Here is a 17,324-nt window from a genome sequence, read left to right as displayed (position 1 = left end):
GCAGAGAAGTCTTATCAGTTCAAAAAACTGTGTCATGAAGTTGCACGTGCAACTCCTTCCTCCACAACCTGTCCTTTCAGCTTGCCATCATAGCAGCAGTGAGCTCTATACATGGGAGGGAAACTAACTTCAGTGAAGCTACCCTAGATTTTCCCATGATAAAAGCACTGTGCACCTGACAGTCCATGTTGTGCAACAATAGGTAGGTCACTGCTCTATAGCCCCCTTTGCTTGTGGTATAACTGCTTAGCAGTAACTTCTCCAAAAATGCAAGGGCTTCAAACAATGAACAACCTTGAAATCTTCCAACTTGCAGAGTTCTTCCAGCCAGCTTGTCCACTCATGAGCAACTGATGCTGATATAGTGTCATCCCAGCCAAGTTCTTTCTTACATAGGTCTTGTAAAATCCTTTCAGCAGTTAGCACCACAGGACTTAGGATTCCTAAAGGATTATAAATGAAACTAACTGTGAAGAGGATCCTCCTTCTGGTGAGCGCTCCATCTTGGATTGTGATCTTGAACTTCAAAGTATCAGACAGCATACACCATTGCACACCCAGTACTCTCTCCACTGAAGGTACATCTTGATTAAAATCCTTTGTGTCTTCCTCTCTTTGCTCTTCTGGCATCACAACTAGCACACCATGTCTGTTGTTTATCCACTTTGACAGTCGAAGGCCGCCTTGAGCACAAATGGAAAGAAGACTATGATAGAGAGATACAAGGCATCATCAGCATAAGAGCAATGCAAAACCTCATCCACTGTCTTGCAGCTGAACTATTCCTTATTGTCTTCTGCACATTTCCTAAGAGCGACACAACTCCAAAGTCCACCATATCTTGGCTGGGGTCACATCAGGCCATCAGAGAAATCTCAGCAAATCTGCATCTTCCACTAGTAGTTTAACCAGCTGAAACATCAATTCAGTATCTGCCATCAGTGCCACTGGTTCTTTTCTGAACTGTTATTGCACCATTCTGTGAGATCATCCTTGTGAAAGCTGAGCATTAAGATATATTTCCTGAAATGTCACTCCATGGTCAAACATGAAGATTCCCTTTTCAGGGCTAATAAGCACCACGATGTGGAATATACCAGACTTGGCCATCACTGCTTTGCAGATCCTCTGCTGACACACTTTCGGCATAACCTTTGGAGAAGACATCCTTCGTGAAAGATGTGTCATCAGAGTGAAATGACAAATCCTTCCTAAACCTCTTCTTTAGATTTAGAGCACATGTTCAGCAATCTTCCTATTACTGGGCATGTTAACTTCCTTCTTTCTCAAAGGTAAAATGATCTGGTCGTAGCCATTCACCATTTTGCAGAACTTGCAACCAGCTCCACGAACTTGAGATCCTCTCTTGATAAAATAGTTTGTTCATCTTGACTGCATTCGGGAAAGTCTGCCTTAAACTGCTAATGCCAAAGTTCATTCAAGTTCAAAACTGAGATCCTGTTAACTCAGCTCAGGCTGTGCATAGACTCTTCCATTACCATGGTCTCCTTTCGGTGGTCCATTTACAGTCCAATCCAACATTGTTCTAATTACATATTAACACTGAGAATCACTTGCAGTGGCTCCAAACCTTCAGGCACATTAGTTCTTACCAGCAGCTTAATTTCGGAATCAATCTCTGGCAAAAAAACACGTTTCAAGTGAGAACAGCCCTGGAGATCTCTCTGTCATGGAATGTTCCTTCTATGGATAGAAATACTTTCCTCTGTACAGGTGTAAGGTAGTCACAACAGTTTTCACCATCTAAACCTGTAACTTCCAATTCTGAAACAGTATCGCTACTCATTCTCTTGACCCATTGAGTTTTAAGTGTATCTTTTTACCAGTGAGGTTGAGCTTGCCCTTAAGGCCCGCTGTGTAGAACACTGCTGTACTTCCTTGATCTAGGAAGGCATAAGTAACTACTGTCTTGTTACCCTTGTTAGACTTCACATCCCAGAACTATGGGAAGTTTACAATCACGATTGCCAGCCAATGTAAGGCCATTAGATACCAGGGCACTGCTCACTGCTGTGTCAGATTCTTTCACAGCTTGTTTTAATTCTGCACCCTTTGAATATGAAGTATGCTGGGATGCTTGCCACTGCAAACGTTGCCTGAAAGATGCTTCCTGCAGTCCTTGCTGATGTGTTCCGTACACAAGCAGCCAAAGTAGACACCATTTTCCTTTAGGAAGGCAAACTTCTCACTATCAGACCTTTGAGCTGTTGGATATGACATAGGTTCAGAGGGCTTTATTAGTGCAGGCTGCGAATAAACACCCTGAACTACCTCTTGGGGGTCTTGTTCCTGTATCCCAAACAACTGATGAACAAATGGATCAACACTCAGTGACTGGTTTTGTTTTTCTCCATGCCTCTTCAATATAAGAATTTGCACCATAGGACTATCCTACTGGAGCACTTCTAGCACTCCCCACACTTGAAGTCCTTAGCAAATTACTTTTAACCATATGTGCGGCAATTTCTTCCTCCAACTTAAACTTCCTTTTCTGTAGCTGTTCAAGTGGAACAGTTGTTGCTCTTCAAGCACATGTATGTCCTTCAATAATTGTCAATGTGTTATTAATGCAGCTAGATCAGACTGTTTCCATGCATAGAGGTGGTATTAGTTACAGAACATTTTCTTCCTGCAACAGCTTCGAGTGCTGACATTTGACACACTGTTGTTCAGTTTCACATCATCTGCTATATGCATAGTCGAAACATGCCTTGGAATTTGAGAAAAGTGGACAAATAAAAGGTGACACACACATTTACTCATTGCAGCAACATGACCTTCACTGTAACACATTTGAGTCAATCATTGTTTCACAAACTCGTTGAATGAACTGCTATAGCTATCAATGGTTGAAAAACATTCAGTCTGTATTTTTTTCCTATTTATCATAACATTTTTTCCTGTTCATCATAGGAAAGTAAAGAGATTGGTATTTGATGTTGCTTAGCAACAGCTTCACAAGAGATTAGTCAAGTCCTCAAGACAAGTTTGCACTTGTAAGGCATTCTCCCTATTTTCCATAAGATTCTTAATTAATGATATTAAACCTTAAATTTTGTTCGCATTTATTTTATACTTCTTTTGAAGACTTTTGATTCTACCAGTTAAAGCTTTTGAAGTTAAGCTTAATTTCCTTTTTGCCAGCTCCCAACTTCAGGGTTGTCAGCATCAGTTCCATGCTTTGATCAACTCATGTTATTTTCTCTTTATTGCATAACTCACAATTACCTCTTTGTTCACCCACAGCACATTTGCAAAATGTACTGGTGATATTTCATTCAATAAATGTAGGCAACAAACAAACTATCAGCGCATCCACAGCACTTAACGGGACAAACAAGCAGCCTTCAATTCAAATTTTGGCAACCTGGATAATATTTCAACACTTCAATAAGACAAAGTGATGAGTCCTCAGGCAAACATCACCCAATCAAGCAATGGTCCTCAATGGACAGGCAGCACTGACCACTCAAAACCATGTTCAAACTGTAAATACACAGCATGAAACAACAAAAGGTCACAGATAATCCTGTCACAGATAATCCTACCACAGGCTGCTCCAGTTTCGCTAACAGGTCCAAGGCCTGTTTGCAGTAGACTAATCTTTGCAGTAGATTAGTGTTTGTTTGGTATGACAATTTTTTTTATTGAAAAAGTGTAACGGTTACTTTACAAACCGAAACCGCTGAGAGACCGAATGAGGGATTCAACACTTTATGACACATTTCCAAATAACTGAGTTCCAATTCGGAAAATAGTACATTTGATACTTTATTACAAATGCAGCAAAGACAAGCAATCATATATAGCGATTAAAAAAAACAAACAAAACTAAATTAGGAATATGGTGGAATAAGAGTAATTAGCGTCCAAATTAGCAATCAACAAAAAAATATACCCGGCTCACTCCCCATCAATTAAACTACACTAACTATACTCATTAGCTTCTACCATGCCCTCAAGCCACATGATAAATTACTGTAACCCATGATAAATGCATAACACAAAATACAATATGTACCAGCATGAAATAAGCACATAGATCTTACAGGTATTAAGGAGCCTAGTGTGTGCCAGGCAAACATTCCCTACACCATGACACCACCACCACCAGCCTGAACCTTTGAGCCTGTTGTACATCCTACATTAAGGATGGATCTATGGAATCATGCAGTCACTGCCAATCTCTGGCCTTACCATAGGTAGCAGAAATTGAGAGTCATCAAACCAGGCGATGTTTTTACAATCTTCAACTGTCCAGTTTTGGTGCTCACTCTAGCCTCAGTTTCAAGTTCTTAGCTGACAGGAGTGGAACCCAGAGTGGTCTTCTGCTGCTGTGGCCCATCGACACCAAGGTTTGACAGGTTATGCATTCAGTGATGCTCTTCTAAACACCACTGTTGTAACATGTGGTTATTTGAGTTATTGCTGCCTTCCAGTCAGGTTGAACCAGTTTGGCCATTTTTTTCTGACCTCTCTCATTAACGTTTTCGTCCACATGGCATTTGTCAACCATGGGATTGTGTTCAAGTGCTATGAGGTAATGTTACAGCTATACAAGACTTTGGTCAGACCCTACTTGGAGTACTGTGTTCAGTTCCGGTCACCTCACTGCAGGAAGGATGTGGATACTATAGAGAGAGTGCAGAGGAGATTTCCAAGGATGTTGCCTGGATTGGAGAGCATAACTTATCAGAATAGGTTGAGTGAACTTGGCCTTTTCTCCTTGGAGCAACAGAGGATGAGAGGTGACCTGATCGAAGTGTATAAGATGATGAGGGCATTGATTGTGTGGATAGCCAGAGGCTTTTTCCCAGGGCTGAAATGGTTAACACGAGAGGGCATAGCTTTAAGGTGCTTGGAAATAGGTACCGAGGGGATGCAAGGGGTAAGTTTTTTGACACGGAGTGGTGGGTGTGCGGAATGCACTGCTGGTGGCGGTGGTGGAAGCGAATTCAATAGGGTCATTTAAGAGCCTCTTGGATAGTTACATGGAGCTTAGAAAAATAGAGGGCTAATCGCTAGGTAAAGTTTAGGCAGTTTCTAGGGTAGGCTACATGGTCAGCACAACACTGCGGGCCAAAGGGCCTGTAATGTGCTGTAGATTTCTACGTTCTGTGTTCTAGAACTTCCACTCACTGATTTTTTTTTGTTTTTTACACCATTCTCTGTAAACTCTAGAGATTGTTTTGCCTGAAAATCACAGGAGATGAGCAGTTTCTAAGATACTCAAACCACCCTGTCTGGGACAAACAATCATTCCGTGGTCAGTCACTTAGATCACACTTCTTGCCCATTCTGATGTTTGGTCTGAAAAGCTGAACCTCTTGACCACGTCTGCATGTTTTTTTAATGCACTGAGTTGCTGCCATATGATTAGCTAATTAACTATTTTCATTAGCGAGCAGGCATATTGGTGTACCTAATAAAGTGGCCACTAAATGTATTTTTGTTTACTTATAAAGACAATTCTTTTAAAATTATTGTAATTCACAGACCACAATTTAATTAGGCAGCATTTTCTTATTTAGTTCAACAGAACATTGTGGGTGAGAGGAATTGTTCCTGTGTTGTACTGTGTTGTGTTGTACCTATGATCTGGCTCATTATTCAGTCGTTCAGTATTCAGAATCCAGTAATTCCATTACCTAACACTAGCCACAGACCCTATCCAGAAAGATGCAAATGTTAATTCAAGGCATGAATTATACACACTGATGTATTCCCAAACCTATAGCATGCAGTCACTCAGGAATAGAACTGACAGGATGTATGGCCAGAATACACACGGATCTCCATTACAGGATTGCTTATATGGAATAGAGTGGAAGGAGACAATGGGAAATGGAAGATCTTAGAACCATTTGCTATTGCTCTTAGGGATTCTAATTCTGTGCAGGGTATTAAGAGAGCGGATAAATTACATAAGGTTTCGTTATACGTGGATGATTTATTAGTTTACATTTCAAACCCTAGGAAATCTATTCCTTTTATGTTATCTATATTTACGGAATTTGGTATTTTCTTTGGATATAAACTTAATTTACATAAAAGTGAATTTTTCCCATTAATAATTATTCTGATTATTATGATCAAATACCTTTTAATATTACTACAAACCATTTCACTTACCTTGATTTCAAAATTACTAATAATTTTAAAGACCTATACAAGTATAATTTCTCCCCTTTAATTGAATATACTCAACAAGCACTTTCTAAATGGTCGCCTATGTCGATGTCGTTGATAGGTCGAATAAATGCTATAAAAATGGGTTATTTTACTGAAATTTTTACATATATTTCAAGCAGTTCCCTCTTTTGTTCCAAAAACATTTTTTGATAAAATAGACTCTGATTTTGTCTTATGTTTGGAATAATAAAAGCTCTAGAGTGAATAAACTTTTATTGCAAAAACCAAAAAAAGATGGAGGACTGGCTTTACCAAACTTCAGATTTTATTATTGGGCAATTAATATTCGTTATATTACTTTTTGGATTTATGATATAGATAACCAAGATCGCCCTTCACGGTTACATTTGGTTGAAAATTCAGTAACGGGGTTTTCTTTAGCTTCTTTATTAGGAGCTCCCCTTCCGTTTTCGCTCTCCAGAACAGGTAGACAAGCTCTCAACCCTATTGTTAAACATACTTTAAAAATTGGGTTTCAGTTTCGTAGAATTTTTGAATTAAATGATTTTCTACTTTCTAGTAATATTTATTCTAATTTCTTTTTTAAACTATCAACTTTGGATAAGGTTTTTTTAACATGGAAAATTAAGGAAATAAAAACTTTTTTAGATTGGGTTTTACAGGACTGTTTAATGTCCTTTTCTCAGTTAATGGATAAATATGGCATCTCTAATACACATTTTTTTTAGATACTTACAGGTTAGGAATTTTTTACTTGATTTTTTACCGAATTACCCCTTGGCCTGCTCTTTAAATTTGGCTTATGCTATTTTTCAGCTTAAACCATTTCAAAAATGATTAATATATACTTTTATAAACAGTTAATGAATGCTCACATGTTGCCTAATGATAGGGTTCAACGCACTTGGGAAATAGAATTTTAACATTCACTTTCAGATAATCAATGGAGTAAAATTTATTATCTAGTCAATAATTCATCTATCTGTGGACGCCATACCTTAATTCAGTTTAAGTTAGTACACAGGGCCCATATGTCCAAAGATAAATTGCTGCATATTTTTCCTAATATAAGCCTTATTTGTGACAGATGTAACGCAGAAGTGGCTACTCTAACTCATATGTTTTGGTCACGTGTAAGCTTAAATAATTTTTGAAGGGATGTGTTTAGAATACTATCTAATGTTATAGATGTGGATGTTCAACCCAATTCACTTACAGCAATTTTTGGGATCATTCCAGAGGAAGCAGGCAGATTGTCTGCTTCCGCTCAACATGTGATAGTTTTTTCAACTTTACTGGCTAGGAGCGCTAACTTGCTACACTGGAAAGACTCTAATCCACCTACTGCTTTTATTGGCTCTCCTGCATTATGTCATGTCTAAGCTTGGAGAAAATTGGAAGCCGGAAATTTAATACATCTTTTAATTTTGAACAAGTCTGGCGACCCTTTATTCAATATCTTCACACAATTTAATTTTTTTTTCTTTATTCTCTTTACAGAAAATCCTCATCTCTCAAGAGGGTTCGGAGATGACTGGAAGATGTTTTTTTTTCCCCTTTCTCTTTCTTCTAATTTTATCCTCGAATGGATTGCCCAATCTTTCTTCTCTTTTCTTCTTTTTTTGTTTCAGTGGGTTTTTTTTTCTTTTATTAAATAAAATTTCCAATCTTTTTTTTTAACGATTGTTAAGAGGAGTTGTGTTTTTTTTGGTTATATTGTATATATAACAGCATAACATTTTACCTATCTGATTTTGACAATATATACTTCTTTTTACTGCTGTTTATATGCCTTTTGTATTATCTGTTTGCTAAACTTCTCCTCTGATTTGTATATCCTTTACTGGAAAACCAATAAAAAGATTGAAAAATGAAAGGAAATGAAATGAAATGAAGGATCAAATGCAAGGACCATTCACATAGATAAGGGCAATAGTGAAGGATCAATAGAACATTGTCAATCTGAAACATGAATAATTTCTCTGTCCATCTGTGATGTTTTACCTCAAAGTTCAAAGTAAATCTATTATCAAAGTACATATATGTCACAATATACTGTACAACCCTGAAATTCATTATCTTGCAGGCATACTCAAAAAAATCCCAGAAGCATAATAGAATCAATGAAAGATCACACCATCAGTATGCAAAAGACAACTAATTGTACAAATATAAAAAGAAATAATAATGATAAATAAATAAAAAAAGCAATAAATATGGAGAACATGAGATGAAGAGTCTTTGAAAGTGAGTCCATTGGCTATGGAACAGTTCAGTGATGGTGCAAGTGAAGCTGAAAGAAGTTATCCTCATTGGTTTAAGAACCTGATGGTCGAGCGGTAATAACTGTTGCTGAACCTGATAGTGTGAGTCGTGAGGCTCTTGTGTAGCTTCTCCTGATGGTGACGGTGAAAAGAAAGCATAACCTGGATGGTGGGGGCCCTGATGATAGAACCTGCTTTCCTGAGACAGTGCTCCATGTGGATGTGCTTTACTGTGATGTACTGGGCCATATCCACTCGTTTTTGCATAAATTTTTTTTGTTTAAGGGGATTGATGGTTCCATATCACACTGTGGTGTAGACAGTCAATATACACTCCACATCTATAGAAGTTTGTGAAAGTTTTAGATGTCATGCCGAATCTCTGAAAACTAACGAAGCTGAGGCTCTGCCATGGTTTATTCATAATTGCACTTACAGGCTGGACTCAGGACAGAACCTCTGAAATGATAACACCGAGGAAAGTAAAGTTGCTGACCCTCTCTACATTTGATCCCCTGACCAGAACTGGCTCTTAGCTCTCCAATTTCCTCCTCCTGAAGTCAATAATCAGTCCTTGGTCTTGCTGACAATGAGTAAGAAGTTGTTGCTATGGTACCACTCAGCCAGATTTTCAATCTTATATGCTGATTCATCACCACATTAGATTTGGCTTATAACAGCGAGTACTTCCTAAACATTCTCTTTTACTTTCATATTTCTAGTCCATGCAGCTTTGTTGTTGGTGGTAAGCCTAGCGACAGCTGAAGGAAAAATCAAAGGTAATGAAGGTTCCAACATCTACAGTGAAAATTTGAAGGATATGGTGTAGGTACTAGAAACTGAGGAAGTGATAAACAATGCTGTTAAAATTGAATATATAATTGAAGAGATCAGACAAAGCAAAAGAAAACAACACAACATCAAAATATTTAGAAATTATTTCCGTGAAGTATGAACAAGTTTGAACTTTGTCTATCTGGGCTATTATGTTTTTGTAGATCTGGAAGCAGGAAAGGCATGAGAAATTGGGGGTCTGAAATTAGGGATCTTGGAAGGAAAATCTCCTAAGGAGATGATGATAATTTGGAAAATTATAGTTTGTTTAATGGTTGGGTTGTGGCCCAAGGGTAAGTCAGAGAGAACTTGCACAGTTTCTTTGGACTGATTATTGTTCATCAGCCCTTCACGATCACCCTTGAGTGTATGAATGGTACTTTGTCAAACCACAACAATGATATCCATGTCAAAAACATTAATAAGCTTACTAAGATTGAATTTAAAAGGAATGAATGTCACTGATTTGCAATGAAGTTAGAGAAATTGATTTGAGAAGACAAAATAAAGTTGATTGATATTATAGCATCAAATCAAGAAGCTAGAAAGGTTACACTGGGACAAAGATTCTTAAAATAGAAGAAACGGTCCACTGTACTGGTGGAAAACAGAGGAAAATACATACATCAAGCGTTACTCTTGAAAATTGTTGATAAATTCATTAAAGAGCTGACATTTCCTCAAACACCTTTCTCTGCAACTATAGACCTTTGTAAATAAATTTGCTTGTTGAAAGGAAAACTGGACCGTGTTTCAGGGGAAAAAAAACCAAAGGTGCCATTATTGCAGCAAAACTCCCCCCAAATTCAGAATTGAATTTTTGATTACCTCACAGATGTCTTTCAGATGCTTAATGTAGACTCGTTCAGTGTTCATTATCTCTTGGATTACATTTGTTCTCATCTGCTCTTGGTTTTCCACGTTTTTGAGAAGGTGATATTTATTGAAGTGGGTATCCAACTGCTCATCTGGAAACTTGCCAGTGTATTCACCTACTGCACCTTCCTGGTTCACCCGTAGCTAATAAGATATAAAAGTAATTCCAAGTAACCTGCTGTGTCTAGAAAAGCTTTCACATCCATTAAGTCAGATACTGATTTATATATAACTAATTTCTAACTTACACACACCTTCACACGCACTTTTCTTTTTGCGTCACATCGTTTAACGAGAGCTAATGATGAAAGTCACTTGTATTAAGCTATAAGACATAGCAGCAGAATTAGGCCGTATGCTCCACCATTCCATCATGGCTGATTTATTATCCCTTTCAACCCCATTCTCCTCATAATCTTTGACAACTTTACTAACAAGAACCTATGAACCTCTGCTTTAAATATACCAAATGATTTGGCCTCTACTGGCATCTGTGGCAATGAATTCCACAGATTCACCACCCTCTGGCTAAAGAAGTTTCTCATCTCTGTTCCAAAAGGACATCCTGTATCCTGAAGCTGTGCTGTCTGGTTCTAGACCCCTCTATGTTCATTCTAAATAGGCCTTTCAATATTCAATAGGTTTCAATGAGTTCCCCCTCCCCCCCCTCCCCATTCGCCTAAACTCCAGCAGGTACACACCAGCCAAGAGTCATCAAACACTCCGCATAATTAAATATAGTTGTTCCTATTATCTTTACGCCACCACTCCTGGCAGCATGACAGATTTTGCATTGCTGGCTCTAACTACCACAGGTGTACAGTCACCATATCTCAAATCATGAGATTACAATAAATATTTTTCCAGAGACTTTCTATGATATGTATCATCATTTAATGGCTGCAGGGAAAAAAATGCACAAAATAAAATCTCAAGCATTTTAGTTGTCTTGTAGAATTACTTAATGGTATCTAGTTTAAATCTCAGAAATAAAACCAAAATTTAACAAACTCCTGATTTTTCAAATAAATACTTGTTTTAAAAATATAAGTACAGACATGTTTTTACAATTGAACTCAGATTAAGTGTTGACTTTGTACTTGAAATAAAAACAATTCCAAAGCAATGTATTGAATCAAATAAAATACAGATAAAATTTGGTTATTTGAAGTAATCTAAAATGTTTCATTAAATACTCTGTTTGAATCCCATTACAATTAAATTTTATATATATATATATATATATATATATATACACACACACACACACGCGCGCGCACATGCGGAAACTAGATTAAAATAATTAGTAAGACTTGACTGAGGTGTGCAAGATGATAAGTGGCATTGATAAAGTGGGGCAGCCAGAGACTTTATCAGGGTGCAAATGGTTAATATGAAGCAGCATAATTTTAAGATGATTGGAGGAAAGTATAGTGGGAATGTCAGAGGCAAGTTCATTTTTCCCCACGTAGAGAGTGATGGGTGTGTGGAACACACTGCCAGGAGTGGTGGTAGAGGCAGATACGTTAGGAACATTTAAGAGATTCTTTTTTAAAAAAAATATGAACTGACGGTTGATGACTCTTTTTCTTTATATATTTAGACGATGGTTAACTGTATTGCTTCTGGGGGTTAATTCCTAATGGGTTTTTTTGTAGTTAGTGGGTTTTTTTTAGTTAGATGGGGTTCTTTTTCTTCCCCCCCCTTCTTTTTCCAATATATAAAAAAAGAAAAAAACAGAGATTCTTTGTTAGGTGCTTGCTGCAGGTGGTGGGAAAATGGAGGGCTACGTGGGAGAGAAGGATTACATTGATCTCAGAACAAGCTGTAGGGTTGCCGCAACATTGCAGGCCAAAGGGCCTGTACTGCGCTCAAAAGTTTGTGTTCTGTGTAAGACAGAATTGACTGTATGCACGTTCTTGAGGAACAAATGGAATACAAAATGATTCTTTTCCCATAACAACTAATTTTTGTAACACAATATACATTTTGTATTACTTAGGACATTTTAAACAAACTGTTGTGACATTTTGAAGGAATAGTACTGTGATAAATCAATAGCTAAAAAAAGCAATGTCTATAATTGGAGGATGCTCAATTGTTGCTTTTTCTTGTTTGATTTCACAAAATAAACATCTTTAGATAGGTAACAAATTAACCTTATCAAGCTGTTCTTTGAAATGATAAAGTAGTTAACTAGTTTCCATTTGTCATTTACACCATTTTAAAATTTTGTCCATTATGACTAACAGAAATGTGTGATTCACGCATGAAGTAATGGAAACTGCTTAAGTTTTTGTACTACGTTTTTGTTGACTGGAATGTGAGTTTTTAATCATAAAGTTAACCCTAACCCCTCCTTTACCATTACTTTCCTATGCAATACCATACACTGTTCTGTATTGAAAAATGTTTATTTCTTAGATTTTGCCCTCAGTAAATGTCTCTCTGCAATGAATTCATGCCGAAACTTCATGCAAAAACATGTTAGTAATGTGTGCTCAAAGTTGTGTTTTTCTGTTTGATATACAGCCCACCATGTTAATCTCCTTGAGATTCTGACTGACATCTTGTTCACCACAAAAGTGTCGTGGAGGATTTGGCTGAAGATTGCCCAATTTTTCAAAGACTTCCTAAAGTTGCTTCTGGCAACAGGGACCTAACACCAGGCACAGTACCAGGAACACAAAACTGAAATAGCTGGCCATAATGTTAGTTCACGTCCAATCTTTCAGGTCCAAATACAAATCATTTTCATGCTCTAGAAATCACTGTACTGTACTGAGCATGGGTACAGTGTTCGTAGTTTACATCTGTTATCATTTATTAATACTGAAATACAATACTAGTGAATTCAAATCCTTTACTAGTATGCGATACAGTAGTGGTAGAACAATTCTATCCATTTTAACTGTTAACAGGAACAAGATCAGAGTCACTGAATGGTGAAATGACATTAATGGAAAACACTGCACATGGCATTAACTAACCCACAGCCAATGTTGTGGATTAACTTATTGCAGGGTTGAAGAGGATCTCTTGGCATGAAGCATACCCAAAAGAATCTATAGATAGAGTTCTGGATCATTTCTTAACACATACAAGATCAAGTCACACCATGGTCACCACGAGTTTAAACTCAAATTTTAAGAAAAATCAAAACCTATTCTTAGCATTGGTACTCATGAAACTACTGAATTGTTATGAAAACTAAAGTCCTTCGGGAAAGAAAATTGGCCAGATTTAATTAGTATGTGCAATATACAAACTCCAAGCCCACCAGCCTGAGTGACACTTGTCACAGACAGAGAAAATTAAGGAAGGACAATAACAATTGATCAGCTATATTCAAATTCAAAATATTAATAAAAAGTAATATTGAGCTTAAAAACAGCTGCTAGAAGTACTAACAGATATTGGGCATTTGGCTATATTAGATCAGGGTGGCAAAGAAGTAAGTTACTTGCAAAATGTAGTCATCGATGTGCGCATATTGCAGAGGAACTACAAAACTAAGGAATAACATTGAATTATAAGTAAGGTTTACCAAACATATTAACTCATCTGCACTCATGGAGAAGACAACCTATGATCATATTTCTCAAATTTCATACTCAAAAACATACTCGAACAAAGCTGGCAGGAAACCAAGCTTCTTTGTCATCAATCAGTCCCCACCACCATTCCTTGTTGGAGGCATCAAGTACTCGAATGACTTCTCCAGCTTTGAATCCAAGCTCTTGATCATCCATGGTAACATGATCCCATAATGCCTCTGCATATACAATGTGGCCGTCGCTTATTAGCTATAGAAAAGAAAACAAATTTCAGTTTCAACATATTTAATGGATAAATGTAAAATGTCAAACAGAATTAATTAGAAATCTATAATTATTAAAAAGTAGGGGACAGCCTGAAATACTTGGACCCAGTGATAATGACTAACGGAAAACAGTTCAGGTTCACTTGCTGATGTGTGTTGTGGTTTAATTTCAACTAAGCTAGCGAACAGCTTTGACTTGAGTTAATGAGGAGCAAATATCTTATCTATGATTGACTTCATAGAAAAGCTTGCTGATATTCACTGTAAAAACTCTTACAATGTTCGAAGTACATTTATTATCAAAGTATGTATACTGTATACAACCTTGAGATTTGTCTTGCAAACAGCCACTAAACAAAGAAGCACAATAGAACACCATTTTTAAAAACTCAAAGACCATCAAAAAACCAATGTGCGGGGAAAAAAGAACAAATTGTGCAAACTATAAAAAAGTAAACAAGTAACAGACAGAATGTTAACTGCAGAGTCCATGAAAGTGAGTTCACAGCTCAATGCTGAGGCAAGTGAAGTCGGTCCTGAAGCTCAATGGTTGTAGGCCAGTCATGGAGCCAGTTTAGGACTGAGGTGACTGCTGATGGTTGTAGGCCAGTCACGGAGTCAGTTTAGGACTGAGGTGACTGCTGATGGTTGTAGGCCACAGTCACAGAGCCAGTTTAGGATTGTGACTGCTGAAGGTTGTAGGCCAGTCATGGAGCCAGTTTAGGACTGAGGTGACTGCTGATGGTTGTAGGCCAGTCACGGAGCCAGCTTAGGACTGAGGTGACTGCTGATGGCTGTAGGCCACAGTCACAGAGCCAGTTTAGGATTGTGACTGCTGAAGGTTGTAGGCCAGTCATGGAGCCAGTTTAGGACTGAGGTGACTGCTGATGGTTGTAGGCCACAGTCACAGAGCCAGTTTAGGATTGTGACTGCTGAAGGTTGTAGGCCAGTCATGGAGCCAGTTTAGGACTGAGGTGACTGCTGATGGTTGTAGGCCAGTCACGGAGCCAGTTTAGGACTGAGGTGACTGCTGATGGTTGTAGGCCACAGTCACAGAGCCAGTTTAGGATTGTGACTGCTGAAGGTTGTAGGCCAGTCACGGAGTCAGTTTAGGACTGAGGTGACTGCTGATGATTGTAGGCCAGTCACGGAGCCAGTTTAGGACTGAGGTGACTGCTGATGGTTGTAGGCCTGTCACGGAGCCAGTTTAGGACTGAGGTGACTGCTGATGGTTGTAGGCCACAGTCACAGAGCCAGTTTAGGACTGAGGTGACTGCTGATGGTTGTAGGCCACAGTCACAGAGCCAGTTTAGGACTGAGGTGACTGCTGATGGTTGGAGGCCACAGTCACAGAGCCAGTTTAGGATTGAGGTGACTGCTGATGGTTGTAGGCCAGTCACGGAGCCAGTTTAGGATTGAGGCACTGCTGATGGTTGTAGGCCAGTCACGGAGCCAGTTTAGGACTGAGGTGACTGCTGATGGTTGTAGGCCACAGCTGCAGAGTCAGCTCAGTGCTGTAGCGCCTTCATCAAATCACATAAATAGTAAAACAAAAGCAAACAAAATCACACAGAACATGAACTACAGAGTTCTGAAAAGTGAGTCCACAGCTGTGGAGCCTGTTCAGTGCTGAGGTGAGTGAAGCCTGTGCAGGAGCCCAATGGCTGCAGGGCAACAACTCCTCCCCAGCCTGGCAGCGTGACAGGTGGGAGCCAAGTCTCCTGTACCTCCCACCTGACAGTAGTAGTGAGAAGACATCCTCAAAGATTTTAATCTTGCTCAACTCTTTAATCGGCATGGAGTAACTGAGACGATCATGGATTCACGCTCCACTATTAGGTCACTAAGCAGCATCCACTCCCAGAGATGGCCGTCTCGGCCTTACGTGCACTCCCATGTTCCGCTTGCTGAATCCCCCAGGAGACTGCAAAAGCTCCAGATCATTTAGGCAAAAGTACATCACAAATAAAAGCTTCAGTTATTGCGTGACCTACTAGTTCCAAAATGATCACAACTCTCACAGTTCCTTTGGAAATGATAAACTAAAACAAAATAAACACCCTCCAAAAGACAGAGTGATGTGGAAGAACTCAGCTGAACCAAACATAAAAATACTTACCAACCTTAGTCACACAGAGAATGAGCCTAGGGAATTAATAATGATAAACAAGGAAATGGCAGATGACTTACAATTGTCCTCAGCTTACAAGTGTTTCCCTTTGGTACCCTCATCCGAGTCACTTGTATCAATTTGTAAAAAAGAAACTGGGGCTCCAGCACCAATCCCCATGGCACACAACCCCTTAAATCTTGAACGCCTTAAATCTTCAATCGCAAGCTGCCTGCTGGAAATGTGTGTAGAATTTATCCTGGCTCTTCTCCCTCAACCTTCTCTAAATAAGATAGTAGTAACATCCCAAAAATATACCTGGGGTAATGAAAGTGATGGAAAAAAAACTCAGGAAAATTTCAATCACCGTAAACTTAGGACAAAGTAAATTGCTGGAGCTCCATGTTCTGACAGACATTATTCTAGGTTCTTAAAAGAAACAGCTGGTGAGATGTACAAATTTTTAAAAATTCTTGAATTTCACAGAATGTTCTATTTGAGTGGAAAACAGCAAACACAAGTTCCATTAGTCAGGAAGTGAGATAGAATCTAGGCCAGTTAGCTTCATATTGGTCACAGGGATGTGGCAGAAGCTATTACTGAGGACATCATAATTGGGTAAAGTGCAAGGTAACCTGGAAAAAATAATACAGTTTTGTAAAACGGAAATTATAGATCACCAATTTTCTGGAGAATCTTCAAGTTATTACGTACTGAAGATAATAGAAAATCAGAAATGAATTATGCATTATTTTCACAATGCACTTGTCTAAAAGAAAAATGATAAACCAAATGTTATAGAAAATGAAAGAACTCAAAATGGAAATGAAAAATTATTCAACTAGAGATGCTATGCTTTAGCTTTAGAGGACTGTAGTGAAACATCTGGAATATTTTGTCCATTATGCCCCCCCCCATTTAAAACCATAAGATATAGGAGCAGAATTAGGCCATTTAGCCCATCGAGCCTGCATCACCACTTCATGACTGATCCAATTTTCCTCTCAGCCCCAAACACCTGCCTTCTCCCCATATCTGTTCATAACCAAGAACATATCAACCTCTGTCTGAAATATACATAAAGACTTGGCCTCCACAGCCACCTGTGGCAACGAATTCCACAGATTCACCACTCTCTGACTAAAGAAATTCCTCCACATTTCCATTCCAAAAGGATGCTCCTATATTCTGAGGCTGTGCCCCCGGTCTTAGATACCCCCACCATAGGAAACGTCCTCTCCAC

The 17,324-nt window shown here is 38.5% G+C and overlaps 1 protein-coding gene across 8 annotated transcripts in view; it reads right to left on the bottom strand.

The window, feature by feature from the left end:
* Nucleotides 1–17,324, bottom strand: part of spata13 (spermatogenesis associated 13) — a 205,223-nt gene that overhangs the window by 23,173 nt on the left and 164,726 nt on the right. For all 8 annotated transcript variants that reach the window (XM_059964187.1, XM_059964180.1, XM_059964186.1 and 5 more), the window contains 2 exons: nucleotides 13,775–13,954; nucleotides 10,101–10,292 (listed from right to left, as the gene is read on the bottom strand). In XM_059964187.1, the coding sequence (XP_059820170.1) occupies nucleotides 10,101–10,292; nucleotides 13,775–13,954 (372 nt within the window). The remainder of the gene's footprint in view (nucleotides 1–10,100; nucleotides 10,293–13,774; nucleotides 13,955–17,324) is intronic.

The sequence above is a fragment of the Hypanus sabinus genome, chromosome 3, assembly GCF_030144855.1.
Source record: "Hypanus sabinus isolate sHypSab1 chromosome 3, sHypSab1.hap1, whole genome shotgun sequence".
Taxonomy (NCBI): domain Eukaryota; kingdom Metazoa; phylum Chordata; class Chondrichthyes; order Myliobatiformes; family Dasyatidae; genus Hypanus; species Hypanus sabinus.
The sequence above is the reverse complement of the archived record's forward strand: the minus strand, read 5'-3'. Positions and strand labels throughout refer to the sequence as shown.